Source organism: Diaporthe batatas (genome assembly GCF_019321695.1).
Source record: "Diaporthe batatas strain CRI 302-4 chromosome Unknown Contig00005, whole genome shotgun sequence".
NCBI classification, from domain to species: domain Eukaryota; kingdom Fungi; phylum Ascomycota; class Sordariomycetes; order Diaporthales; family Diaporthaceae; genus Diaporthe; species Diaporthe batatas.
The window spans coordinates 2370517-2394956 of record NW_025408552.1 but is presented as its reverse complement, the minus strand read 5'-3'; the positions used below and the strand labels follow the sequence as shown (position 1 = coordinate 2394956).

Sequence of the window (24440 nt, the reverse complement as noted above, 5' to 3'; positions counted from 1 at the left end):
CACACACACTAGTGGCCTGCGATGGGGCCCTTTTGGGGCGGAGCACGTCTCTCCTCCCCTATTGAGCACAGGCACAGTACAGTAGCTGAAGTAGTTAGTCCCCCGAGCTGAATTATTTGTCTATCTTTGCAAGCACGGACGGACGGCTTGCTGTCGAGCGCAGGAACCTGTCAGTGCCCCCAGTCCAGTCCAGAAGAGAGGAAGACGAGTACCTAGAGTAGGTATGTTTGTACTGTGGTACATATGACCAAGTCCCTTCCTCCAGGTATGACGACCAGGAAGCTCTCACTTCGAGTTAACGCCCGCGAGAGCACCAACCTTGTCTCAGTCAGCAGCAAGGCTTAAGCAAAATAACTTGTCCTCCATCAAAACTCTGTCTCGTCGCCCGCGGCTTGAACCTGTCTCGCACCTTCCAAAACAATCTTGTTCAACCCGGGCACTAACCCACTGGCTGTGTATACCCTGTCCATTATCTCTCTGTCAATATTAGCTCCCCCGAGAGCACCGTCCTTGCGAGCCTGCGAGCTTGGGACCCCGGGACCCAAGCATCCACTCCCACCCAGCATATCCCGTCCCCGTTCTACCAAGCCGCACTGTCAACCGCCAGCACCATCCAGCGCCAACGTTTTAGCTACCGACCTGTCTCATAAGCCTCGTCAAGCTCAAGCCCTGCTTGGCGCCGCGTCACGGTCATTGTCAACCGTCTTCCCTATTTCCCCAAGCTCCAGTCCGGCAGGTGGCCCGCCCTTTGCTCCCAACACATGAGTAATCGGCTTCGATCAGCACTGCCCATGACATGCCCCCTACCCCCCCAACTCTAAACTTACATGAGTATCCACATATCCTGACTATTGGATTCCACCCCTGGCACTGAGGTCGGGCATTGAGCTTGCCGATATATCATTCACACTTATATATCATCACTTCGTTCGCCTCTCCCATCATTCTTCATTGGAGTTTCAGGAGCCGTGCCAGACATCTCACGACACCTGCCATCCTCACCCCAAGCCACTAGGGCACCAACATATATCGTCTTCACCAACAAGGCGCCTACGCCGAGTAGTGCATCTCACATCACCATGCCGGCATTTTCAGGGCTCGCAGCTGCGGCTGCCGTACTGTGTAAGTCAATTGAGCCCCCGACACGATTGGTGTGATATGATGAGTGCCACACACGCTTTGCCCTTCGCCATCCAGCACGGCCGCTAACATGATTTTGCTCATCAGCAGCAGTCGCGACCACAGCAAGCGCGGCAGCAGTCAGCCACTGCGCCTCGGACATCTGTTACCAAGTGGGCGTCCCAAGCGCAACGGCCTCTTCTGGTAGCGGCAACATCTACTTCCAGATCTCGGCACCCACGTCGTACCAATGGGTGGCCCTGGGCAGCGGCTCGCAGATGCGGGGGGCCAACATCTTCATCATGTACCAGGACGGCAACGGCAACGTGACCGTCTCGCCCAGGTCCGGCACTGGCCACCAGGAGCCCGAGTACGACGCAGCCACCGCCTCGCAGATCACCCTCCTGGAGGGCAGCGGCGTCAGCGGTGACAAGATGGTCGCCAACGTGCAGTGCGCCAACTGCCAGTCGTGGTCGGGCGGCTCCCTGAACGTTGCCAGCTCCAGCTCGTCGTGGATTGGGGCCTGGAAGCAGGGGGACTCGCTCCAGTCGACCAGCGCGTCCCAATCCATCTCGCAACATGATGATCACGCGCAATTCAGCCTGGACCTGTCTCAGGCGAGCATCGAGTCGGACAGTAACCCCTTCGTCGGCGCCGCGGCCACCGCGCCCGCCCCCTCGTCGGGGTCGTCGGGATCGTCAGGTTCCAGCTCCAGCGGATCGACGTCGGTGAGGCCTAGTCAGACCGTCATTTATGCCCACGGCCTCGGGATGGCCATTGTTTTCGCAATTCTGTATCCTCTGGGCTCTGCCGTCATGCCTCTGTTTGGAAAGTGGTACATCCATAGTGGTTAGTATATAACACAATCAAATCTTTCTCCCTGGGGAATGGTGTTGCGGTAGCCTGGTAAAAGCGTAGACCGCGGGTCTCCGCGTCCATTTCCACTACCACCACATCGCCTCATGGCAGGAGTGTAGAGAACGTATGCTGATAGAACGCACAGCCTGGCAGATGCTCAGCTGGCTGCTGATGTGGGCTTTCTTTGGCCTCGGCATATACGGCGCACGGCAGCGAAATATGGTGAGTCTTCTGATGGCGCCCAACCGCCATGGTTCATCGATGCTGACAGTGCCTCCAGCTCTTCGAAAACACACACGTCAAGCTCGGTACTGTCGTGGTCTGCGTCCTCGTGATCCAGCCCGGTCTCGGCTTCATCCACCACTCGCAGTTCGCCAAGACTGGTAGCCGCGGAATGTTCAGCCACGCCCACATCTGGTGGGGACGGATCTGGCTGATCCTGGGCGTCATCAACGGTGGCCTGGGGCTACAGCTGTCCGGCGCCAGCAACGGCTTGATCATTGCCTACTCCGTTATCGCGGCGATCATGTACCTGGTGTACGCGGTCGTCAAGTCACTTGTCTCGTTCCGCTCCAGGGGTAGAAGGTCCAACGGCAGCCTGGAAGGGCGTAAGGTGTCCGGCGCCGGGTCAGGATATGCTGAGCACGGGGAGGATGTGAACCTCAACAATTATCCGAATCACCAGTACATTCAGCATGGGAAATAAGAGAAGGCAGGGAAACATTGATTGAGGCAAGGTAATGGAAATTGGCGAAACTGTTTAATGAAGGGCTCCGTAATAGAAAAGGCCCTTGGCGCGCAACTGGACTGTAGATATTTGGTTTAAGGACATCGCGATACCCTCGTTTGAATTGAATTGATGGCTTGAAAATATCGTGTCCACCGTCGTGCACCTTGAGAACTGTATGTAAAATTTTGGAGCGCAAAGACGCCTGGCAGACTGAGAAAGTGACGCTTGTCAAGACTGTGAGAAATTGTCTGAGCATCTACCACAACGGTGACGTATGCCCGTGTGCACGTCGTTGTCGACTTGAGCAGACGGAAAGGCTTAGCTTGGATCGAGCTATGAGCTTGAGAGGAGGTCTAGAGAAGTAGTCTAGATCGAACGGGGGCCGATAGCGAGAATCTGGGGCGAAAGAGCTGGCATAACGGCAAGAGCGCGTCACTGTGAGGAGACAAAGTCGGGGTGCGGGGAACACGTGATCTCGCCTAGGCTGGCCTGCAGCTCGGAAATCCATGATGAGTGGTAACGGGTGCCGCCCGTCCTGGCCTTCCGATTTTTTGGAAAAGACCTCAGCAGGCCAAACCCGCAACCACCACCCATCTTCGCCCTCCCGTCGTCGCCTCTTCCCCCCCCCCTCACGCGTCAATTGAGCACCCCCAGAACAGCCAAGATGCTCTTCTCCGTCTCCCGAGCTTCCGTACGTCGAATTCCCTGATGAGCCCGATGCGACGGGGGCGCCTGTCGTGACGTGGTGCCCCGTGCATGCACGCAAAGTGGTTTTTGCAGAGCTCTCTCGTTCCCGCCCGCTAACACCCGCGTCTGCAATCACACAGAGCCGCCAGGCCGTCGCCGCAGTCTCCCGACTTGCTGGCCGCAACTCCGTTCAGATGAGGACCTTCCTCAACCCCACCGTCTCGCGGAGAGGTACGTAGAAGCAGCTGCCGTCCTTGTCTTTATCCCTTGGTCGTCATCACACGTGTTCGCACCCCAGTCTCGGGAGCGGCAGGAGGGTGGATTGGGGGGGGGGGTGGAGGAGCCCTCGACCGGGCCGGACTTTGGAGATAGCATCACGTCACGACTTTGGCCTGCCCGCCCGAGCTCTCTGCCCTTTAGCTACCTCTCCTTCATCACTGTCTGCCTGTCGTGATATGCCCTTCGCATCCCCCATCTGCAATGCACCCGTCCCCTGTCGTCCACCTGCTCCGACATCGCCCGGCCTCGAGCTCATCACCATCACATCGATCCCTTCCTGCTCAACACTTGCCCTCGATAATCATCAGCAGCCTCAATCGCATCGGTATACTAACATCGTCGCGTCCTCCTCAACAGCCGACTTCGTCCAAGAACTCTACCTGAAAGAACTCAAGGCCTACAAGGCACCAGCACTCAAGGCCAACGACGCCGAGGGCCAGGTCCTGACCTTCAACCAGCCCAAGACCCCCAAGTCCCCCGAGGAGGCCGACCTGGCCTCGTCGCTGCAGGAGTACGAGAACATGGCCGTCGAGGTTGAGGGCAACGAGGCCGACGCCGCCGGCAAGCCCTCCGCCGCCGTCGAGGACTGGCTGGTCGAGGAGGACGAGGAGGAGCACGCCCACGGCCACTAAATATATGCCGCAAGCGAGCTCAAGAGGAAATCCAGAGACCCTTTTTTAAAGCGATGGGCGGGGCCTGTTGGAGGAAGATAACGACGAGCTCCTGAGCACGAGGGAAACACCTCATCCACGCAAGAGAAGAAAAAGACCAGCAGGCGCAGCTGATTTTTTTATCTTGACGAAAAGAAGACGCGGGAGGACCGGTGTGCGAGGAGTAAAGGGAGACACTCGGAGGAGTAATCCGTGTACATTTTTTATCAGGCTTTCCTTACGACGTTGGGAATCGAAGACATCGCCCTACCGGGGCAACCACTTGAAAAGCCGCTCCTTCTGCATATTGTCGTGTTGCCAACGCATGTGATGCTAAGAATGGTTACAGCAACGCCGCGCCGCCCTCATAGGCCGACAATGGCCGCTTTCCACGCGCGCGTCAGGCCGAGGTATCTTGATATCAGGACTCACGAGGAGAGAAGTCTTCTAGCTCAGACGCCCGGCTCTTGACTGATGATAGGCAGTTTTCCCTACAAGCACCAGATGACCCGACCATTTAACCGTCTCACCATTTAGGTCCACATACATACACACATCATCAAGAGACATACCGTATCATCTGAATCCGGCCAGGTCAGAACTACAAGTGATAGTTTTTGCCATTGCCGCCGCCGCCGCCCCGAGTCTCGCGGATTCTCTTATGCCAACCACCATCGCACCCGGACATCGGCACGACACCCTGAGCATCCGCATCTACCATCATCAGCGGTGCTACGAGCAGGCGAACGCAGGCCTCGAGGAGAAAGAAAGACAAAGGAGACTTCAACGTGGCCAGCCACACAAGAAGCTCTTTCTTCCTCGTCGATGAAGCTGGCCACAGGTATTTTGTTTCACAGCCGACGGGGGAACGCATGAGAGCTCACACACTCACACACAAAATCCCTCTCTCTCTATCCCTCTCCCCCCTTCTATAAAGTCTCCAGCAGTCAGCCAGCCAGCAACCCTTGCGGTGCCGTACCAGCAGGATGCCCAGATCATATTCTCTCGACACGGCTCTGCCACCGGATATTCATCTCCGAACTGAACACGCCAGTTTCCACCCCACCACATGGAGCTCACGCGACCGAGCAATCCAGTAACTAACTCACCATACGGTGCAACAACAATAAAAAAACACGCTCGAGTTAGCCGACACACGGATCTACGAGGGGAGACCACAAGCCGTGTGGAGTGAGTGAGTGAGTGAGCAGATCGGTTTAGCCTTGTGTCTATAACGCCCCTATCTAACTCCACTGCTGAACTAGCTATATTTCTTTCCTTTTCGTTCCTTCCCTTCTCCCCCTCCCCCGGGGGGGGGAGGATGTCCTTCTGCAGCAAGTTTTGCTGGCGAGCCGAGATAGCACGGAAAGGATACCTTAAGACACACAAAACTGAAAATTTGTCGCCAATGCAGCATCACCTTTCTTGTACATCACAGCACAGCACAGCATCCTTATCTTTGTCTTGCAACCCGGCGCCCCCACGCATCGTTCGTATGCTGTTTTGACAGTCCACACGGGCACGTACGTTAGGATGCCTTATCGTCCGTCGTCCACACCTGTTCCATAGGCTTCTTTCTGATACGGGTGGCGTTATTGAAGACGAGGCCTTGGCCAGCCAGCCAGCCAGCCTGCTACGCGTCGTCCTGGCTCTGCCTCACTTGGCTGGTATATAGCTGTGGACCTTTGAGTGGGAATATACATAGGTTACCCAAGCTTTGATGCTTACCTATATGGGGTATCTTCACCCCACTGCTCTGCCCTTGCTCTCTCCTCCGCTTCCCTGTATCGTCACTCTCGCTTGTCACCATCGCATCTAACCTCCATGCCCCCCCCCCGGCCCCGGCTTTGCATCCCCTGCTTCCTACCATGAGCTCATGGCAGCTCAGCAGCCACTGTCAAAAAAAAGGGATTCGCCCTTGTAGATAAGCAGAGCAAGAGGCAGCATAGAGCCGGGGAAGGGAGGGTTGGCCGACATTGCTTTCTCGTTGCCTGTACACGCCGGAGCAGCTGGCAGCAGCTATCATTAGGCCAGTCGGCCGTCGAGGACGGAAGGCAATCCCAATCTAAGCAGATATTGATCTCAAGATAGCCAGAGGATCCTACGGGTTCGACGATTGGCATAGAGCGCCGCACGGAAACCGGTCGGTATTATCAGATGGACATGTCGCCCGGTTTGGGGAGACGGTCTGGCCTATTTAGACACCTCGAGGCGTCCAGGCAAGTAGAACTACGTTGTACGAGCCAGGTAACTCACCACCAAAGGCAGACTTTCGGAGTCACAGTATTCATTGCTTGGATTGGAGTACAAGCACGTGGAACTTGGTGAACGAGCTGGGGTGCAAGCCCGCGTCGAGGACGTCGGATTATTAATTACCACCTTAGACATTGTTTTCCATCGATCTGTTGGAGACCTAACTACATAATGGCATCCGGCTGCCTCTCAGAGTAGAAGAGCGCAATCCCATCCCTCCCCAACCCATGGCAAAGCGCTCTGTTGCTGCTGCTGCTGCTGCTGGAATACTTCCTAGATGCCATACCATGTTGACATGTCCTGTCTCAAAAGTGGCCGTCGAGATACTAGTATCAAGTATCTTGGGTTCTTGCCTGGCGGTGCAAAATTAGCCACCAAACTGCTCCGATCAACCCATGCTGTCGGACATACAGTCACAATTTGAGGCGCACCAGGCCGTTGCTGTCCCCCCTTCCCCCCATCCTGCTGGCGGTCAACCACTCACTCGTACAGGCTTCGCTAAATAGCAGCGTCCAAGCAATCGTCGTGACTCCCAAATGATCAGAGGGTCTCATGGCCCCCGCAAAGAGACCCAACCGGAAGAATCGTTTTGTTTTTGCAATCATGAAATCAAATTCTGTTTCCAGGACGCCAGGGCCTTGCGCTGCATCATGTGCCTAACGCAACTGTTTCTGAACCGCCCATATGCAAATGCGTGATGCGTAGTACCAATCTCATGAACGTGAAAATCCGTTGATCGCCTTTTTGTAACCCCAAATAGGGAGAGAAAAGATGCGAGGCGGCGGCGGCGGTAGCCGATACCGCTTCCTCACATGTCGAAATCACCACCACCAACGAGGTGCTCGTCGTTGGAACGGACCACCCCGCTCATCCGGTTTGGCTTCCGAGCGTTGATGTCGTCTACTTCGTCCCAGTCCGTGGGCCTGTGCCGGTCCACATCCATCTCATCGTCGTGCATTCGATCCCTCATGTGGTCGTCCAGTGCGCTCTCGTCAACAAAGGTGAAGCCCTGGAAGTTGGCCTGCACAGACGGTGACAGGGGAGTGGACGTGGCAAAGCCGCGTGCCAGAGCAGCCGCTCGCTCGTTGAGGGAACCGTTCGTGTTCAAAGCGTTGGTGAACTCGGGGTCGAAGTATGACACATCGGTGTCTGACTTCAAGCTCGGCTTGAATGGCGGTGTGATGACCTTCTTCGCCAGGGCCTCCCAGTCGACGTCATTAAAGAACGGGTGGCGCTTGAGCTCCTCGGCATCGTCGTTAGCGCCAAGACGGTGCTTCGCATTCCTGTTCAACAGTCCCTTGACAAAGTTCCGGCCCTCGAGCGACAGGGTGTCCCTCGGGAACCTGACCTTCCCAAACGCGATGTTCTTGTACATCTGCTGGGTGTCCTCGGCATAGAAGGGGCTCCAGCCGCAGCACATCTCGAAGACCAGCACGCCCAGTGACCAGAAGTCCACCATCTTGGTGTAGCCTTGCTCGTCCAGCAGAACCTCTGGCGCGAGGTACTCAGTTGTCCCGCAGAATGTGTTTGTCGTGTCGTTCTTTGTGAGGTTCGCCTTTGAAAGACCGAAATCGCACAGCGCGATGTGTCCGTTGGCATCGAGCAAGATGTTCTCTGGTTTCAGGTCCCGGTATACGATGTCGTTCTTGTGCAGGTGCTCGATTGCTAGGATAAGTTCCGCGATATAGAACTTAGCCCTCTTTTCGTCGAAGCGCCCCTCTTTTTGCAGGTGCCAGAATAGCTCACCCCCTGACATGTAGTCTGTCACGAGGTAGAGGTCGGACGGCGTCTGGAATGAAAACTTGAGGCCCACGATGAATGGGGACTCTGACGTCGCTGTCCGTACCAAGATGTTCCTCTCTCCAACGGTATGGGCCACCTCCTTCTTTTGCACAATGACCTTCTTGGAAAGAACCTTCATCGCATAAATGCGACCCGTGTCCTTCTTCCTGACCTGGTAGACCTGACCAAAGGTGCCCTTGCCGATCAGGCGAAGGATTTGGAAATCTTCTGGGCCGACGTGTCGTCGTTCTGTCCGTTGGTACAGTGCCTCAACGTATAGCTCGCCGGTAGGTGCGTCCTCCTCCATCGTGTCTGCGTGGCCCTTCAGAGCAAACCAGCCTCGGATGGGCTCTTTGCTGTCGGGGCGCCTCGCTTGCAGGTCAACGTGTCCTAGGAATTCGGAGCCTTTCACTCCCTGGTCGTATACTGAAATGTCGACCATCATGTCCGAGTCGACGACATCACTGTGCCTCATGGTCAGCGAGATGTACTTCCTTACCCATCCATGTCCGTGTCTCGTTGACTTACAATACAGCCTCGGCGTCCCACTTAGGGTTGGTGAACGACTGACGTTGGGTGCGGGTTCGGAAGCTGTGGGGTTCGCCGGTGCTGGTGTTGCTGCTCTGGCGGCTTCGCATGGGGATGGCCATCGGCCGGCCTGAATCGCTGCTCTGCCGTTGAATGGGCACTCCTCCCATGGCGACATTCGAGATTGCCGTCTCATCGTCGTTCTCTTCCATGCGTGGGCCGCTTGAGATCAGCTCGCTCCGCTGGAAAACGGCAACCACATACGGTGCCCGGCATTTCCGTAGACCCCTCGCCTCGCTTATCTTGATGGTGAGCTTGCCCTTGACGGTTGGCAAGTTTGATGCTGCGCTGGAGCTGGGAGGGGTCTGGGTGCCCGTGGCGCTCGAGCTCTCGTCGCTGGTCCTCCGCTCATCCGCTCCGTCATTTCGGGCTACTTTCGTGGACGAGAGTGTTCGGGTTGGGGTGGAATGGCCGCTCTTTTGAGCCACGTCGCTTGTTAGCTTCTTAAGTTGACGAACAGAAGCAGGGTCTTCAGAAACATCGTCTGTCTTCGCGGGAGAGGGGTTCTCGTGCTTTGGGGGGTTGAGTGAAGTGGAAACTCTGCGACTGCCAGGAGTTGAGAAGTGACGAGCATTCACGTTCGACTCGGTGATGGCCACCGAGGCCACCGGTACAAGCGCAGATGGCCTACGGCCGTTCATGCTCGTGAGTTCCGAGATGCTCGTCTTGTGGAGGTGAGGCGGGGTGACAGCAGAGCCAGCCCTCTGCTTCGAGCCCTCGCCACAGTTCTCGCCGACCTTGGCACCGCGCACCGAAGAGCGCGAGGACGTTGGAGGAGTGGGATATGGATGAAACTCGGCGCTCTCGGGAGGAGGCTTCTCTTCTGAGAGCTCGCCCACCGTCTCATGAGGGAGGAGAGGTGGTCCTTGGGCCTCAGATGGGCTGCGGGAGGAGGAATCGACAGGGCTGACTGGCAGTTGTGAGGGTGGTGGTGGTGGTGGTGGGGAGGAAGTGAGATGCTGCTGCTTGTCATGCCCTGACTCCGCCTCCGCCCCTGCCTCTTCCCGTTGCTCCTCCTGCCGAGGCGCATCACGAGGCGCAGCCTCGGCCTTTGTAGTCGCAGAAAAGGTGCCAGACCACAGACGCTGAAGAGAGGCTGGACGAACCTGGCCAGTAAAGTAGCTCATGATGCCGGGCAGTCGCTTGTCTTGGAGATCTGGTTGGGGGGTAGCGATGCCGGAGCGAGGGGCGTCGTAAATCTGGTCTGCGCCGTCCTCGTTGTCTGCCGCGGCAGTCCTGCTGCGCTCGTTAGGATTTTGATTTTCCATTCTGCCTGCGCTTTCTTATGGGGGTAGGTAGGGTGCAGAAAAATGGCGGAGGGCGGAGGGGCAGGCGGCAGGAATCGGAAGACAGGGGCAGTAAGCTTGTGAAAGTCCCAGCGGTGACGATAGTGTGCGGGTCAGGGTGTTTAAAGAGGCAGGCCACGATGGGGAATTGCTAATCTGCGGGAGGGGGTGCGCCCATGTGCGGGTCAATGAATGACGTCCTTGGGCTGGGAAAATTGGAGAATTTTTCAACGTGCTGGAGCCATGCTGGGGGCACACTGGCCGTCGGGACTTTCAGGGCCTGAGCAGTGAGGGCTGGCCCAGTGGCCACTGGGCCACTGGGGCAGGGCCGAATTGCAGGACGACATTGCAAAACGGTGCATGCAAGAGCGCCTGCTGCGCAGCCAGTAAAGTGTGTCATCTCCGAGAACCCGCCCACCTCCGGGCTAGCTCTCGTCGAAGCTGGGAAGCTGGGAAGCCTGGCAGCCTGGAAGGCCCAGCATCCTTGGGACTACCTGGAGCTGTGCGGCCTGTGGTCTGTGGTTGATGAACCGAGCCTGGGACAACGAACCAAAAAGGTGGGCGCATGTGGGCATGTGGGGTGGGGGGAGGGAGAGTTTGCCCGGGGCGCGCCAGGCACAGGGTGCTTCGAGTCTCACTTGGGGCCGTGTGTGGGGGGTGTGAACGCAGTAACAGTAACATCAGGGACACGCTCGGTCAGCGAGTCATTGGCAAGCTCGCTCGACTGATTTGAAGCTCAGTCAGCCCCCCCCCCCGGCGCCGCGGCAGATGTGGCGGGCAGTGGGCAGCTCGTGCGCAGTGGGCTGGCTATCCGGGGACCACAGGCCTGGCTTTCTTCCCTCGTGGTGTCGGCCGGAGTTCAAAACTCGGACACCCGGCAGGAGATAGGGGACTGCAGCCGGACGGACAGGAGAGACAGACAGACAGACCGACAGACAGACAGCAGGGGGGAAAGGGGCCTCCCAGCAGGAGAATCGACGGTGTGCAGGTGTGTACGGGCTTTGGGTGCAGGTGCAGGAGACTAGGTGCAGTGCCCAACGCACACCAGCCTCCTAGGAGCTGGTGCTCGGCCAGTCCGCAGTACCTCAACAGCCTGCTGCACGTTTGTGGTAGCCCAGGCACTTATGGGTGCTAAGGTTGCTAATGTGCCCAGCCCAGCAGCCCAGCAGCCCAGGTGCCTCTGCTGGATGGATGTACAGTACTCGGTATGATGGTACTCCGTATAATGGTACTATGCCATGGATGGTGCGGTAGGCCACCCGAAACACCGCGCAAAAAAGTCCAGTCCCAGGCTGGTAACGCGGCAGCCGGGACAACGGAGATATGCCCAGGGAGAGCGGTACTAGACCGAGTCAGGCTGGGGAACGGGCAATTGCTCGAGCTTGACCATTCCGTGACGTTGAGGTTGAGGTGATAACGGGCTAGCTGGCGGCGTCGGCCAAGTACCGCACCACGACCACGGCGCGACGGCGACGCATCGATGCAATTTGTCGCCGAAAACGCTGTCGTGGGGCGTGCCATTGGGCGCGTTGGGTGCTTTTCCCTGAGGGGAGGCCCAGCGTGCCCCCACTCAGCCTGGGCTGGTGTGGGCCGGTGGGTAAATGCTGTCTGTCAAGGACCCTGTCGCATCTGCCATATGCCCATGCCGCTGCCATATGGCAATTCTGCCCCAAGATTCCGCGACCTCACAGCAGGGCAACTAGACTAAACTGCCTGGGCCAGCCGCGGCAAGCTGCAACAAGGGTCCTGCAAGCGAGTGTGCAAGTCGAGCCTGGCTGGCTGGCACAAAACAGGCAAAGACCGACAGCCAGCCAGCCAGCCGGGTATCCAACATCCACTTGGTTTGGGCATCAGAGGCCGTACCGGTCGAGGTGAGGTGAGTTGAGGGAGATGTAAGAGCGAGTTAAAGTGGAGAGGCAGGCGCTGGCCGCCAGAAATAAACAAGGCAGCCCGTCTGTGTGGTGACGCGCATTGTCGTGTGTACTACCCAGACTACCCAGACTAGGGGTTCTAGAAGGAAGACGGTGCAGCTGCAGCGTTTGGGAGCAGGAGGAGTGCAGTTAGAACCTTCTTGGGGGACGTATTGGGGCCGGGGGGAGTCCTGCCATGAGGGCAGGGTGCACCCCTCCCACTGGGGGGGGCCAGCTCCACCACCGGGAGACTGACTGCAGACTGGCAAAGACTTGGAACTTGGAACGCGGGCCGCCGAGTGTGAAGTTGTAGCTGATGCGCGGTGAATCACCGGATGTGCAGGAGAGCGAGTAAGGAGGCCAGGAGGCAAGGAGGCAAGGCCAAGGCCAGACAGGAAATGAATGACTGACCGGTTGTAGAGCATTTTCGCCGTGGCCCTGCGCAGCAGGTCGAAACTGCCGCCCGATGCGGCCTCACTTGGGTTGGTGGCCGACATGCTGCTACTGCTGCTGCTGCTTCTGGCGGGTTGATTGCAGCAGGCGAAGAGTCATGAAAGCCCGGGGGCGCGGTGATGGACGAGGAGGCGATGGCACCATGCGAGGCGCTGGTGTGCGCTTCCAAGGCGGTGCGGGTATGGTGCGATGGGACAGGATGGAACCGGGCGTGGATGGTTGGCCTTTGCTTTGAGAGGCAGGTGTGTAATAAGGTAAGGTCGATTGACGGTGACGGGTAGTAGAGTGCGTAATGGGTTAGTCAGTTAATGCTGCCGCCCGGGCTGCCGGGGCACACACACACGCGCACACCAGACAAGTCGTAATAAGTCGTCGTCGCTGGTCGGCTGGTGGGCAGGACAGGGTACCTAGGTAGGGCAGGGCAGGGGCAGCAGACGGTGGCGACCGACGGTATCGGGGTGGTAATCTCAGGACGGGCCTGGCAGGCTGGCAGGTAGGGGCATGTATGTATGCACGGGGACTGCACTCCGTAGACGGATGGCTTCTTTCTTGTGTGCTCGCCAAGGAGGCTGAAGTCGAGTCGGCAAGGGTCGGTCGGTTGGGGGTCGAGGCGAATCGAATCAGGTGGCAGTGGTGGTGTCTGGGTCTGGGCCAAGCTGAGATCAGAGACACCGCCGCTGCGCCGATGCAATTTGTGTGCGTGGTGCGTGGTGCGTGGTGCGTGTGCGTTGTGTGAGTGAGTGAGTGCGAGTGTGTGTGGCGAATTAATAAGTTGACGTCTTGATAGGCCGGCCACGCTCTTGTGTGGGATTGTCAAAGTGGGCTTTTTTTGTCTGGCCTGCGGTCTGTGGTCTGTGATCTGTGGTCTGTGGCCCGAGTCCGTGCTAGTTCGCTAGGGGAGTTGCCCGCTGCCCGCCCGTTCTGGGGGTGCTTAATTGCCAGCTTCTCACCTCACCACTCACTCCCACCTGCCTCACTTGGACCTCGAATACGATGTACGATTTTTGAGTTTCCAACCTCGGGCTGGCGTGTTTTGTTTGTGTAGCTGGCGCACAGGCACGGTTCCAGTTCCACAAGGCTGGGGCAGCTCGTGTGTTTGTGTCAGTGTTCGTCCGTAATTGCCTTTGCTGCAAGTGCCTGAGTGCCTACCGCCCGTCTGATCTCGCGCCCTGGCTGGCTGTCTGGCTGTCTGTCTGCCTTGGGTACGACGACGGAATGGGCGGGTTGGCGGGCTGGCGGGCTGGCGGGACTGTCGGTGGTTTTGTTGGTGCTGACCCCTGGGCCACCGGATTATGGGCCTGGGAATTCCAAAAAGTTGGGGGAGCGAGCGGGAAACTTTGGGTCTTTGGGTCCATGGCGCCATGGGCCCTCCCCTCCCCCGTCAGGCCCCTCAGGCCCGTCCAGTTGGCCCCCCTCGCCCTTTTGGGAAGGTGGGGCATGCTCAACCTTGACAAGGGCTCGCCTGAACCCCCGTTTGGGCTTCCACGCGACATGGCCACCAGCAGGCGGGCTGGGCTGGCAAGGGGGAAGGCGTCGGATAAGTGAGTGATAATACGGAGGACGGGTACACCTAGGCGGCTCTAGCCTGGCCAGAGGCAGCTTCTCTATGCTCCATACCTCCGTACTATCAGTTACTTTACTTGGGTACTTACCTGGACAGCTACACAGCTAGACTGAGTGAGCAGTTCGTTCAGGTGGACCTCGAGGCGACCACTGTACTGTTCTGGGCTTTCCCTCGCTTAATCTGCGTGCGTGCGTGCCTCGTGCCTGCTTGCATCCCGACCTAAACTCCCCGGATGCCCAAAAAAGAGGCCCCCCCAGAAAGCTGACATGTCAGCGACCACAAGCAAGACTGCGGCGGGTTCCATTCCTGTTCCTTCCCATGTGACAGCAGCATTGGGTTGACATATCAGACATGTCCAGCCACCCATCCAGACCTGCTAGGCCGCTCCCCAGGGGCGCTGGGCGTCGACGGCCCAGGCCTGTAGGCCCGAATCGACTGCAATCCAGTCGAAGCTCCAACATGCCGTGCCGTGCGTCCAGACACGTCCAACCTTGGAACCTCCAGCCTCCAGCCTGGGGCTAAGGGGCTAGGTCCGGGGCTAGGACTCAATACTTACACATTCTATTTTTGCTCATTATCCGCCCGTCCGCCCGTCCGCCTGTCCGCCGATCCCCAGTTCGGTGCCGCTTGCCCCAAGTACGATAGATACATGCTTGCATCCTGTGGTTTCAGCGTGTAGTCTGTTGCCCGTGCCTGTGGTTCTTGTAGTTCTTGTACCACCTACCTAACTACGTATCTAGGTATCGACAGAACGGGCGCCTGGACAGCAGATATACGCTTTCTCCAGAACGGCCCACCGCGGCGGCAGCGAACCGAACACCCCCCCCCCCCCCTTTTTCCAGGACATGCAGTACGACAGTACTTACCGACATGCCAACGGCGGAGCCACCCCCATCCTGCGTGGAGAAAAGGAGCTGCCGCAGGAGAGAAGGAGCAGCACCAGCAGGGCCGCGGCAGCTCCGTGCGCTGGGCTGAGGTCAGGAATACGGTCCCTTCTAAATCCCAGATGTGTGTTTTAGAGTACGTACCACTTGGCGCCCAGACCTTGAGCAACCACACCACCTAAATACAGTATAGAGCGTGCTTGGCAGACGGGAAGGCGAATGTACCTCACTTTTTGAGGTTATCGCCAACTCTCGTCCCTTCAAACGCTTTTTTTGTTTGTTGACTGGCCTTGACGCGTCTAAAAAATCTCTGTTATTGCCAAGAGATTGCTTGGGGACTTTATATAGCGAGCAAGGCGGCAAGCCCCCAGGGCCATCTCCCATCTTCAACTTCCTCCTCTTCTCTTCGTTTCTACCACCAAAAAACACCAAAAACCACCATTTCACTCTCTCTCTCTCTCTCTCTCTCTCTCTCTCCCCCTCTCTCTCCTCGAGGGCACTAGTTGCGGAGCGGACGGCCCTGGTAAGGGCCGCGTAGCCACTAGTGACCAACCCTCCCGGGCGGAGCCCCTCTGGTCCCCCGGCCGAAGGCCGTCGCCTCGAAGTCGATGGCAACGGTTGCTTAGGAGTGACGCGTTGGACACTTTCGAGTGAAAGTACCTTACCCCCCTGTCTCCTGTGTCACACTGCCTCGCATTCGTGCATAAGCGAGGACCCGTCGGGGATATAGAAGGGACCCAGGAATACGGCTGACGAGGGGGGGGAGGCCAAGCCGCACCGCATGTATATTCCCGTGGTTGACGGCCGTGTCTCTGCCTGTCTGTACAAGCACACATCGTGACACCTGTGACGCGACAAGAGAGACAGCCGCCGCTCCCGGGGTAGGACCAATCAGAGCGTGTATGCTGCAAGTCAGATGGCCAGAGACCAGATCATGCAAAGCCCTCAAATCTCAAGTCTCAAATCTCATCTTCCACCTGCCTAGTACGCCCATGCGACGAGTTGCAGGGCCGTGGGTTGGGCTGGCTGGTCGTATCCGAATCCTCGATCTGGAAGCCCCGTACAGATTACACCTCCCTAGCCGGGGTGGTCTCCGGGGTGGTCTCCGGGCCTGTCTTTGCTTGTTCCAAATCTCGAGCTCTAGTGGTCAGGGCTAGTCCGTCATGAGGCCAGGCACGGCAGCACGGGTGGCTATGGGCTCTGGCCACCAGCACCGATGAGCTCGACCTGTCGACGCGACGTTCCGACGCTGGCCATCGGCTAATGGTCGGTCTGCTGGTGGACAGTCTTGTGCGTCCGTTTCACCGTGCCGACGCAGCCCACCCTTTTTAGGTTTTGTTGTGTGCGAGTTGGCGCTTCTGGCCCTACCACAGCCTGCACAGATGCCCGCATCTCGATAATGCAAGGCAGTTGGACTGTGGTGCAGGCTGCGATGCACTCCCATGCCGCACAGCTCACAGCTAGATTACTCAAGCGAGGGGCCGGGCCCGGTTGCGTGTTTGTGGATGCGATGGCTGCACACCATTTGCCGGCTGCCAGGCTGCGCGACCCGACCCGACGGTCGGACCCAAATCGCGAACCACCAGCCCCGTCGGAGCCCACCATCGAGCCTCACATTCACATGCATCTCCCGGACAAAGATTCAGCACAAAGTTTCACTCCAATTACGGCCCTCGGAAACATTCTCCGAGTCGGAGTGCTCCCGTCCATCTCACATCTCGTCGGTCAGCTCCAGCCTCCAGCGGATGGGGGCTTGCGGTTCCCCCCCCCCTGTTTTTGACTTTGCCTCGACGTCTCATCGCGCGTGGATCGCCCACGAGGCAGCCACGTTTCCGATCATCGAGAATAAAAAGGCCCTTCCCGTGCGCGCCTCCGGCTAGTTCCCTCGCTCGCCTCCCCCCGGGGGCAATCAGGCAATCCCAGGTCGGTTCCCCCGGGGGAGGGTAACATCAGGCGGACGGGCGCCACGAGGCGGCGCATGTGTCTTTCTCTCCTTTCCCAGGGAAAGCTTGTGTCGACGCGACATTGGGCGAGGGCTGGAAATTTCCGGTCTCGCCACCACCACCACCACCCAGTGCTGTTTCGCGCGCGACGCGGGCTCAACTCGACGGCCGGGACAGGACTCGTGCGCCCCAGCCCAGCCCAGCCCAGCCCAGCCAGGCTCCCAGATTTTGTACCGCTGCTTTCTCGTATGCCAATATCCCATCTGTCTTACTGGGCTCCTGCGCGCGGAATCAAGCGCTCGGGGCGTGCCATGATTAACTCGCCCAGCTCAAACACGCATGTGCCCATGACTGTGCCTGCCATCGACCCCAGCATAAGGCATTGTGAAACATAAATGGTACTACTGTACGACTCGGTAGCTGGTGAGGCGAGCACAGCGGTTGAGACCTCGGTGATTATTCGCAGCTCTCGGCCAAATCGACCCATTTTGTGATTGTTGAGACTGACGGAACCCGAGAGATGGAGTAATGGATGCCTTGTATTTCGCCAAGGGAGCCCCTCGCTGCACTGGTCGACTGCTCGAGGCATGTTATCGTTCGCAAGGGTTCGTCTGCTGCTCTTGACTGGCTGTGGGCAGCAGGACATGACTCTTTCAGGCAGAACGGCGAGTGCTTCATGCTTAGGAACAGAATAGCTGGAACGTTCCCACACATGGCCTCCTTGGGGAGAACCCATCCAATAATGAAGAACCACAGGTGAAGATCACGTAGACCCTCCGGGCTTGAGAATCATAGGGTAGCAAGGTGTATTCTGTACCTCACATCACTCTGGGTATCCTTGGTCCTAGCCATGACCGACCCTCCGCAGTCCGTCGCCGCCCTCCTCACTCCTTCCTCGCCAGGGCCCTCCTCAGGTTCGCCTCGACATGCTCGAGGATTTTGCCCACCGCTTCCGCCCCGATCAGCTCCCTCAGCCAGCCGACGACCCAGGGGCTCAGCATCTCGTCCTCGAAGGCCCGCGCGATAAACTCGGCCTTCTTGTCATAGCCGGGTAGGTACGCGTCCGACGCCTCGAATAGCCACAGGTCCTTGACTCCTAATCACTTGTTAGTCACCTGCTACAACTCCTAAGGTGAAGGGACGTGTGGGTGGGTGGGCGACGCATTCGGAAGCATGGTAGAGGCGCAACCGCAAAAGGAGAATATGCGACTCACGGTGGTACTTCTTCTTCTCCGCCTCCAGCTTGGCCTCGGCGAACCGGCCGACCCAGACGATCCCGCGGTTCCTCGGGTGGAGGAAGAGCCTTTTCTTGATGTCGTCCTCGATGGGCGCCGGGAACCAGAAACGGGGCTCGATATCCGACGGCGTTCTTGTGCCGGTGGACGGGCTGGCGTGGGTGAGCAGCTCGTACTTCACCGGTAGAGGGTTTATGAGGCGGCAGGATGTGAGGTCGAAGAACTCCTCGTTGTAGGCGCCCTTGGGTGGCTTTGGGACCTTGTGTACCACCCTGATCTTATCCATGCTTGGACTTTTAGGGGGGATGGTGATGGCTTTGGGGGCCTTCTTTCGGATGTTCGTGGCTTTGGCTTCAACCCTTATGCGGATCCGAATCCTCTTGGTGCTGCGGGGAGGCGTTGGGTAGTCGTCCTCGGGGGATCTCTTCATCTTTGGTGGTGTAATGGCGGATGAGGTAGGCTCTGGCAAAGTAGATGACTGAGATGGCTTGGTGACTGAAGCTTGTCTGATGAAGAAGCCTCTGCTCTTGGACGAAGAAGAGCAAGTCATGTTGAGGTGAGACGGATTTCTCAGATGGTTTGGCAGCTTGGAAGTTTGCAGCCGTTGGCATCCCGTTCAGAACAGATGGAACAATAGGATGGCTGTTGGAGGCCATTGTGGGATACACCCAACCTCCCAACAATAGCTCCCACCCCTATTGTAAAAATATCAGACCACCGACAAGACTCAGCTGCCAACAGTATCTCATTGTTGCAGCACAATATGAAGCAGCAGGGCTGCGTGCTTGCACAACTGGATTAACCCAACTGGATTAACTCACTAAGAGCTTTCTTCCCCAAGGTACAGTGCAACATACCAGTAGTAGTAGAAAAAAGGGATCTCAGAACAGTAAATACCAATGATATTGTGGGGCAAGGGAGAAAGTAGTAAGAACGTAGAAAAATGCCCGAGCATAGGTGTTATCAGGTAGTCGTATACTTTTGTGGGCAACAAATAGCAAAATAGCCAAATACCTAGGTAATCATCGAGACCAGGCACAGGGAGCTCTAGTCCCAGGACAATAGAGAGTGTGTGACTTGTCTGAACTACTCGGACCAGGCAGGGTTTGACGGCGTGTCTACGAGGGCAGGGTATGAAACGACAGTCTTTGTGACTTGGCCCACGGCTACTGGTGTCATAAATATGCTGGCCGTGCAGAAGAGTGCTGAGGAACATGCCCAGTTGGGCCATCTCCCAATAGAGGAATTGCTATGAGGTGATCTGTCTCACCACAAGAACAATTGATACATCAAGCTCAAAGGTGCACATAGTTCTGAGCACAATGGAGCAGGGCAAGCAAGTGGGGAAAACCAAGTCTGAGTGTGTTCAGATGTATGTCAAGTCTGTGAAAGAAAAAATGAGACTCATGTATCAAATATCATAACAAACAGAATTATCAATTCAGATTCATGATCACTCATCATGATTTTTGATTTGGCAGGTTAAAAATTCACACCAATGGTGGTTCTGGGCCTTGAAAGCAACCCAGTATGAGCCCTTTTCCAAGTAAGACAAACTGAGGGAGGAAACCAAATATCTCCCTAATGGCTACCCTGCCGGGGAAGGAGCGAAAAGAAAAAGGTGGGTTTACAGTTACCACGAAAAATATTCCATATATTCTTACCCATGGAAAATCTGTGTTCATGTCCCTATGACCCTATAGGAGTTCCGGACAACTTGAGAAGGCTGGGCATCTCCGGATCAAATCGCACAATATTGAAATTGTCATTGGCCCAGCATATACAGTCAGCACACCGTGAAAGCTATCGTTACATTCATCGCATTGACTGAGATTTGTTTTGGGTTGACAAAAACAGGTCGTTTTCAAGATACAGGCCCTGAACTGATAGTGGCTTACAACTAATATTGGTTGCACAGATACGATTTGCTTTCCAGGATCCACGCGCGAGACCGTACACTTGAGGCTCCTCTTGAAGAGTAGTAGATAGTGATGATGGCGTTCCTAGCTCCGCAATCCCTTGACCGCTACCTCAGCTTCGCAACGAGGTCCCGCAAGCTAGAGTCCAACTCCGGTGTCATGCCCGGTACGTTCTGGGCCATGGGTGGAAACATGGGGTCGCGGGCTAAATCACACTTCCATTTTAGAACTTGATATTGACCTAATATCTTGGGGGTGGCAGAGGAGGTCTGAGACATATGAACATCGGTGTCTTACGAGTCTTGAATGATTTATGGTCCAGCCTCGTAGTTGCTGTGGCGTACTCGTCCCTCCACTTCTGATTGTTGAGCCAGTTGGTGGGCGCCGCCGTCTCCGACATCGTTACGTCGCCGTTCGCGCCGTTGATGGCCGGGGGAGGCGGCTGGCTTGGGTTGTGGCTTTTGGGAGTGGGCGTCTGGGCTGGGCTGTCGAGCATGATCGCGTCTGAATTCATCGTTGGGTCTACCTTTGCTGTTGCCACCTGGACGTAGATATATCAGCTCATCGATGCCGTACAGGACCCTGGATTCACTTGTTGTAGGACAGCAATGAGATGTCGTTCTATGATATACCGCCCTCAGAAGCTTTGACTAGGTCGTCGCAGTGCCTGAGGCAAGTGACGTTGGAGGGGACCTGAAGTGTGCCCCACCACCTCCAGCCCGGACAGGGGATCCCTGCAAGAGCGGCTGCCAGAATGTAGCCGCATGTGCTCAAGCTGTATGGCCTTAGTGAGATTTACCAAACACGATAAGGCACGTTGCTAAATATCGTGGACAAGCTTTCCGACAAAACGCAAGAGTCATTGTGGCCTGGGTAGTATGGCCCTTCACAAGTCTCAGCTACGAGTTACAGTAATGACTTGAAGTACTTTTCTGCCTACAAAATATCTTACTAGCACAGCACATCTAACGGACGTGCTCGAAGTCTGCCAAAGTTCATATTTACTCAGCCGGATTGGTGGTCAGCTGAGCAGACTTACTTGCTGTAAGTCAGACCACCCTGGGCCCGCTTCTGCAGACCGTACTTCTTGAGGCGGATAGAAGTGATGCCAATGAAGCCGGTAGTGTCCTCGGGGCTGAAGTTGTCAAGAGTGTCCATGGAAGCCTCCTCGGCATCGTACAGCTTCTCGGTCTCGGAGCTACGGCCCAGCACGTATGCGTTGCCCTTGTAGAGGCGGAGGCGGACGACACCGTTGACACGCTCCTGTGCGGCGATCAGGCAGGTGTCGAGCCACTCCCGCTCAGGAGAGAAGTACATGCCGTTGTACAGTAGCTCGCTCCACTTCTGAGTGACGAAGGTGTCACGGAGAGACCGCATCTGGCCGTCCATGACGAGACCCTCAAGGTCAAGGTGGGCCAGACGGAGGATGGTCATGGCTGGGGAGTCATAGCATCCACGGGACTTCAGGCCGATGAATCGGTTCTCGACGATGTCGATACGGCCAACACCGTGAAGCTTGCCGAGGGCGTTGAGCTTGGTGAAGAGCTCGACGCTCTCGGAGTAGGACTTGCCGTCAGCAAGGGTGTCCAGCTTGACGGGGATACCCTTCTCGAATGTGATGTTGATGTCCTCAGGCTTGTTGGGAGCGGTCTCAGGGTCGTCGGTCATTGTCCACATGTCAGTGGGGGGTGTCTGGTCAGGGTCCTCGAGCATTCCGGCCTCGTAACTGCAGTGGGCCATGTTGGCGTCCATGGAGTATGGCTTGGCCTTGGTGCTGGACACGGGAATGCCCTTCTCCGCGGCGAAGTCAAGCAGGTCGTTGCGACCAGCGAAACGCTTGAAGAATGCGGGGTCCCGCCATGGTGCAATGACCTACAATCCTCTTGTTTAGACACTTTCTCATGGAAGCGATTTCCTGGGTAGGCATACCTTGATGTCGGGGTTGATGGTGTAGAAGGCAAGCTCAAAGCGGACCTGGTCGTTGCCCTTGCCAGTGCAGCCGTGTGAGACGAAGTCACAACCCTCCTGCTCAGCAGCTAGCACAATAGTCAGCTATAACGTTCATTTCTCGATTGAGTCACCTGGTGCTGAGTATACTGACCTCGCATCTGAGCGCGAGCAATGACAGGTCGGGCCAGAGATGTTCCAAGGAGGTATCGCTGCTCGTAGATAGCGTTGCACTGGATTGCACGGTAGCAGAGCTCATCTACGAATTCCTTGCGGAGATCCTCGATGATCCTTTTCCGAGGTTAGCAAATAGGACAGAGCTGGCCGCGTTTTGGGGGCAAGCGAGACGTACATCTTGGTGGCACCGATCTTCAGAGCCTTTGCGCGAACCTCATCCCAAGGCTCGTCCTGGCCGACGTTGGCCAGGAAGCAGACAACCTCGTATCCCTGCTCCAGGAGCCATCCGAGGACTTTGGACTAGAGGTCAGTCTGCATGTTTTGGTTAGGAATCGGCTGCAGAGACTCACTGGTGCTGGTATCAAGGCCACCTGTGTAAATGCTTAGCTTTCGTGGTCACGCTCGTACTCTGGGGGCTGTCAACTTACCAGAGTAGGCCAAGCAAACCTTTCCCTTTGCCATTGTAATGGTTTCTGGAGTATTTGGGCTGCGACACAGTCAATTGATGCACTATAAGTGAGTGTAGAGCGAGAGTATGAGTCGGAGGGAGGTGGAAGTGATCAAGAAGGGACGGTAGTCAATAATAGTTGGAGCTCGAATTTCAATGACACCAGGTTACTCACATGTGGAGCTGGAGAGAGCAAGGGACTGTGCTCAAGTAGGTTGCCTGTAGTTTGGGAGATGCTGGAGGAGGAAGGAGATTATGACTACGACAACAACACGAGACGGAGACCAGCGAAATTTCAACAAAAATTCCTGGGCGAGATCGGTGCCGCAGCGGTGTACCTGAATGACAGGAGCTGCAAGTGCTGCAGGCCCGGGATGGGAAAAGTTTGGAGGGGCAGCCTTAGAGTCACTGATAAGCGTTCCAATGCGACGATCAGCCCCCTGCACCTGGGACGATAAGCCCCGCGTAACCTGGCACGCCCTGGTAATCCCCGACGCGCTAAAATACCTACCAGGGTGTCAGCCCACGAGCCGGGCGACGGTCCTTGGTTTTAGGGGCTAGCAAGACCCAACATCGACCGGGCTCGCTTTCAAGGAAATGGTTGAAATTGGACCACATTTATACGCATTCATCAACCCCGAGCTTCACCCTCCTCGATGCCCACCAACGAACGAACGACACATTGCTCACCTACAAGAGATCGAAAACATAGCTAGCGATGAGCAGCCTCTTCGATAGCGAAATTAGAATATCCTAAAAGACTTTGACCACACAAGCCCTCTCGCTACCTGAACAAAAACCCAGCCCAGAATGGGAAATCAGAAGATACCCGACGCATGGGATGAGGACTGGGAGACACAGGCCGACAGGGCAGCCCGGGCAGAGCAAACGGAAGCCCCCGCGCCCCAAGCACCCAAGAGCAAGGCGGAGCGCTGGGCCGAGCACCGAGAATTGAACCGCCAGATATGGGAAGCGGCGTATGTGTTCCCAATGCCCCCCACGAAACTTGCCGCCCGTGTACTGACGCTCCAGACCAGCGAGGCCCCCCCAGAGATGTATCACGTGGCAGCCACCAGCAACGTCCCACTCACCCAGGGTTTCAAGCCCCAGATGAAGCTACTCAGCCGCAAGCCGCCGCCCACCACGGTCAAGACCAAGGACCCCGTGACGGGCATGGAGAGGCTGACCATCCAGGACGACGTCGAGGAGGAGGACGAGAAGCCACCGCAGCCGACCCCCGAGGAAATCAGGGAGCGCCAACAGCGCGAGCTCGAGGAGAAGCAGCGAAAGTACGAGGAGACGCGCGCCAAGATCTTTGGGGAGTCGCCCTCAGGTGTATCATCAGGGGCGTCCACACCGGGTGCTACAACACCTCCACTCACAGGGGAAGGCGGAAGCAGCAGGGGGAACTACCGGGGTCGTGGCCGTGGTCGTGGTGGGAGAGGAGGGCGTGGCGGCCAGCGGAACCAAGACAACTACATCAAGACCGAGGTCCAGGACCGGCGACCAGGGAACACTGGGAGTCCGTTCCGGGAGCTATTCGATCCGGACGCCGGCCCCAAGCCTGGGTCCCGTCAGCAGCAGCGCGTGGCCGGCACGGCATCGCCACCTCGTGGCCCAGAGCACGCGATTCGAGCGCCCAGGGGGCCAGATGGGAGTGGACGAGGGGGTTTTGGGTTTGCCAGTCGTGGCGCCAAAGAGGGTTGATCACTATTCAGTATTTGTCTG

At 57.0% G+C, this 24440-nt stretch overlaps 7 protein-coding genes across 7 annotated transcripts; 3 read left to right on the top strand and 4 right to left on the bottom strand.

Annotated features, from left to right (window-relative positions):
- Positions 1-128: 128 nt before the first annotated feature.
- On the top strand, positions 129-3084 carry KVR01_004915 (uncharacterized protein). The gene is made up of 4 exons (XM_044794427.1): positions 129-1122; positions 1228-1968; positions 2123-2199; positions 2258-3084. Exons 1-4 carry the CDS (start codon positions 1080-1082, stop codon positions 2681-2683), a joined length of 1287 nt encoding a protein of 428 aa, XP_044645360.1. The 5' UTR covers positions 129-1079; the 3' UTR covers positions 2684-3084.
- A 182-nt stretch (positions 3085-3266) lies between these two features.
- Positions 3267-4609, top strand: KVR01_005492 (F1F0 ATP synthase subunit h). Its single transcript, XM_044782121.1, has 3 exons — positions 3267-3398; positions 3535-3625; positions 4031-4609. Exons 1-3 carry the CDS (start codon positions 3372-3374, stop codon positions 4303-4305), a joined length of 393 nt encoding a protein of 130 aa, XP_044645937.1. The 5' UTR covers positions 3267-3371; the 3' UTR covers positions 4306-4609.
- Positions 4610-6657: 2048 nt separating this feature from the next.
- KVR01_005391 (serine/threonine protein kinase SCH9) lies at positions 6658-14115 on the bottom strand. Its single transcript, XM_044788932.1, has 2 exons — positions 8887-14115; positions 6658-8822 (listed from the first exon to the last, which is right to left on the bottom strand). The coding sequence occupies exons 1-2, from the start codon at positions 10212-10214 to the stop codon at positions 7385-7387; spliced, it is 2766 nt and encodes a 921-aa protein (XP_044645836.1). The 5' UTR covers positions 10215-14115; the 3' UTR covers positions 6658-7384.
- Positions 14116-17870: 3755 nt separating this feature from the next.
- KVR01_005475 (uncharacterized protein) lies at positions 17871-18651 on the bottom strand (the record flags this gene model as incomplete). Its single annotated transcript, XM_044789301.1, has 2 exons — positions 17871-18082; positions 18201-18651. The coding sequence occupies 2 exons, from the start codon at positions 18649-18651 to the stop codon at positions 17871-17873; spliced, it is 663 nt and encodes a 220-aa protein (XP_044645920.1).
- Positions 18652-20247: 1596 nt separating this feature from the next.
- On the bottom strand, positions 20248-20654 carry KVR01_005109 (uncharacterized protein; the record flags this gene model as incomplete). Its single annotated transcript, XM_044791196.1, has 2 exons — positions 20248-20345; positions 20438-20654. 2 exons carry the CDS (start codon positions 20652-20654, stop codon positions 20248-20250), a joined length of 315 nt encoding a protein of 104 aa, XP_044645554.1.
- A 521-nt stretch (positions 20655-21175) lies between these two features.
- On the bottom strand, positions 21176-22726 carry KVR01_005650 (argininosuccinate synthase; the record flags this gene model as incomplete). Its single annotated transcript, XM_044785693.1, has 6 exons — positions 21176-22012; positions 22070-22176; positions 22242-22378; positions 22440-22557; positions 22615-22635; positions 22693-22726. The coding sequence occupies 6 exons, from the start codon at positions 22724-22726 to the stop codon at positions 21176-21178; spliced, it is 1254 nt and encodes a 417-aa protein (XP_044646095.1).
- A 796-nt stretch (positions 22727-23522) lies between these two features.
- KVR01_005333 (uncharacterized protein) lies at positions 23523-24419 on the top strand (the record flags this gene model as incomplete). Its single annotated transcript, XM_044794451.1, has 2 exons — positions 23523-23689; positions 23750-24419. 2 exons carry the CDS (start codon positions 23523-23525, stop codon positions 24417-24419), a joined length of 837 nt encoding a protein of 278 aa, XP_044645778.1.
- Between the last annotated feature and the right edge of the window lie 21 nt (positions 24420-24440).

What these genes read in the sequence shown, in the direction of transcription:
- KVR01_004915 (XM_044794427.1), top strand. Translation starts at nt 1,080, where the DNA reads ATGCCGGCATTTTCAGGGCTCGCAGCTGCGGCTGCCGTACTGT. An exon ending in AGCTGCGGCTGCCGTACTGT is followed by an intron (nt 1,123 to 1,227) that starts GTAAGTCAATTG and finishes TTTGCTCATCAG; the next exon opens with CAGCAGTCGCGACCACAGCA. An exon ending in GCGCACGGCAGCGAAATATG is followed by an intron (nt 2,200 to 2,257) that starts GTGAGTCTTCTG and finishes CAGTGCCTCCAG; the next exon opens with CTCTTCGAAAACACACACGT.
- KVR01_005492 (XM_044782121.1), top strand. Translation starts at nt 3,372, where the DNA reads ATGCTCTTCTCCGTCTCCCGAGCTTCC. An exon ending in TCTCCGTCTCCCGAGCTTCC is followed by an intron (nt 3,399 to 3,534) that starts GTACGTCGAATT and finishes GCAATCACACAG; the next exon opens with AGCCGCCAGGCCGTCGCCGC. An exon ending in CCCCACCGTCTCGCGGAGAG is followed by an intron (nt 3,626 to 4,030) that starts GTACGTAGAAGC and finishes CCTCCTCAACAG; the next exon opens with CCGACTTCGTCCAAGAACTC.
- KVR01_005391 (XM_044788932.1), bottom strand. Translation starts at nt 10,214, where the DNA reads ATGGAAAATCAAAATCCTAACGAGCGCAGCAGGACTGCCGCGGCAGAC. An exon ending in TGGGACGCCGAGGCTGTATT is followed by an intron (nt 8,823 to 8,886) that starts GTAAGTCAACGA and finishes CATGAGGCACAG; the next exon opens with TGATGTCGTCGACTCGGACA.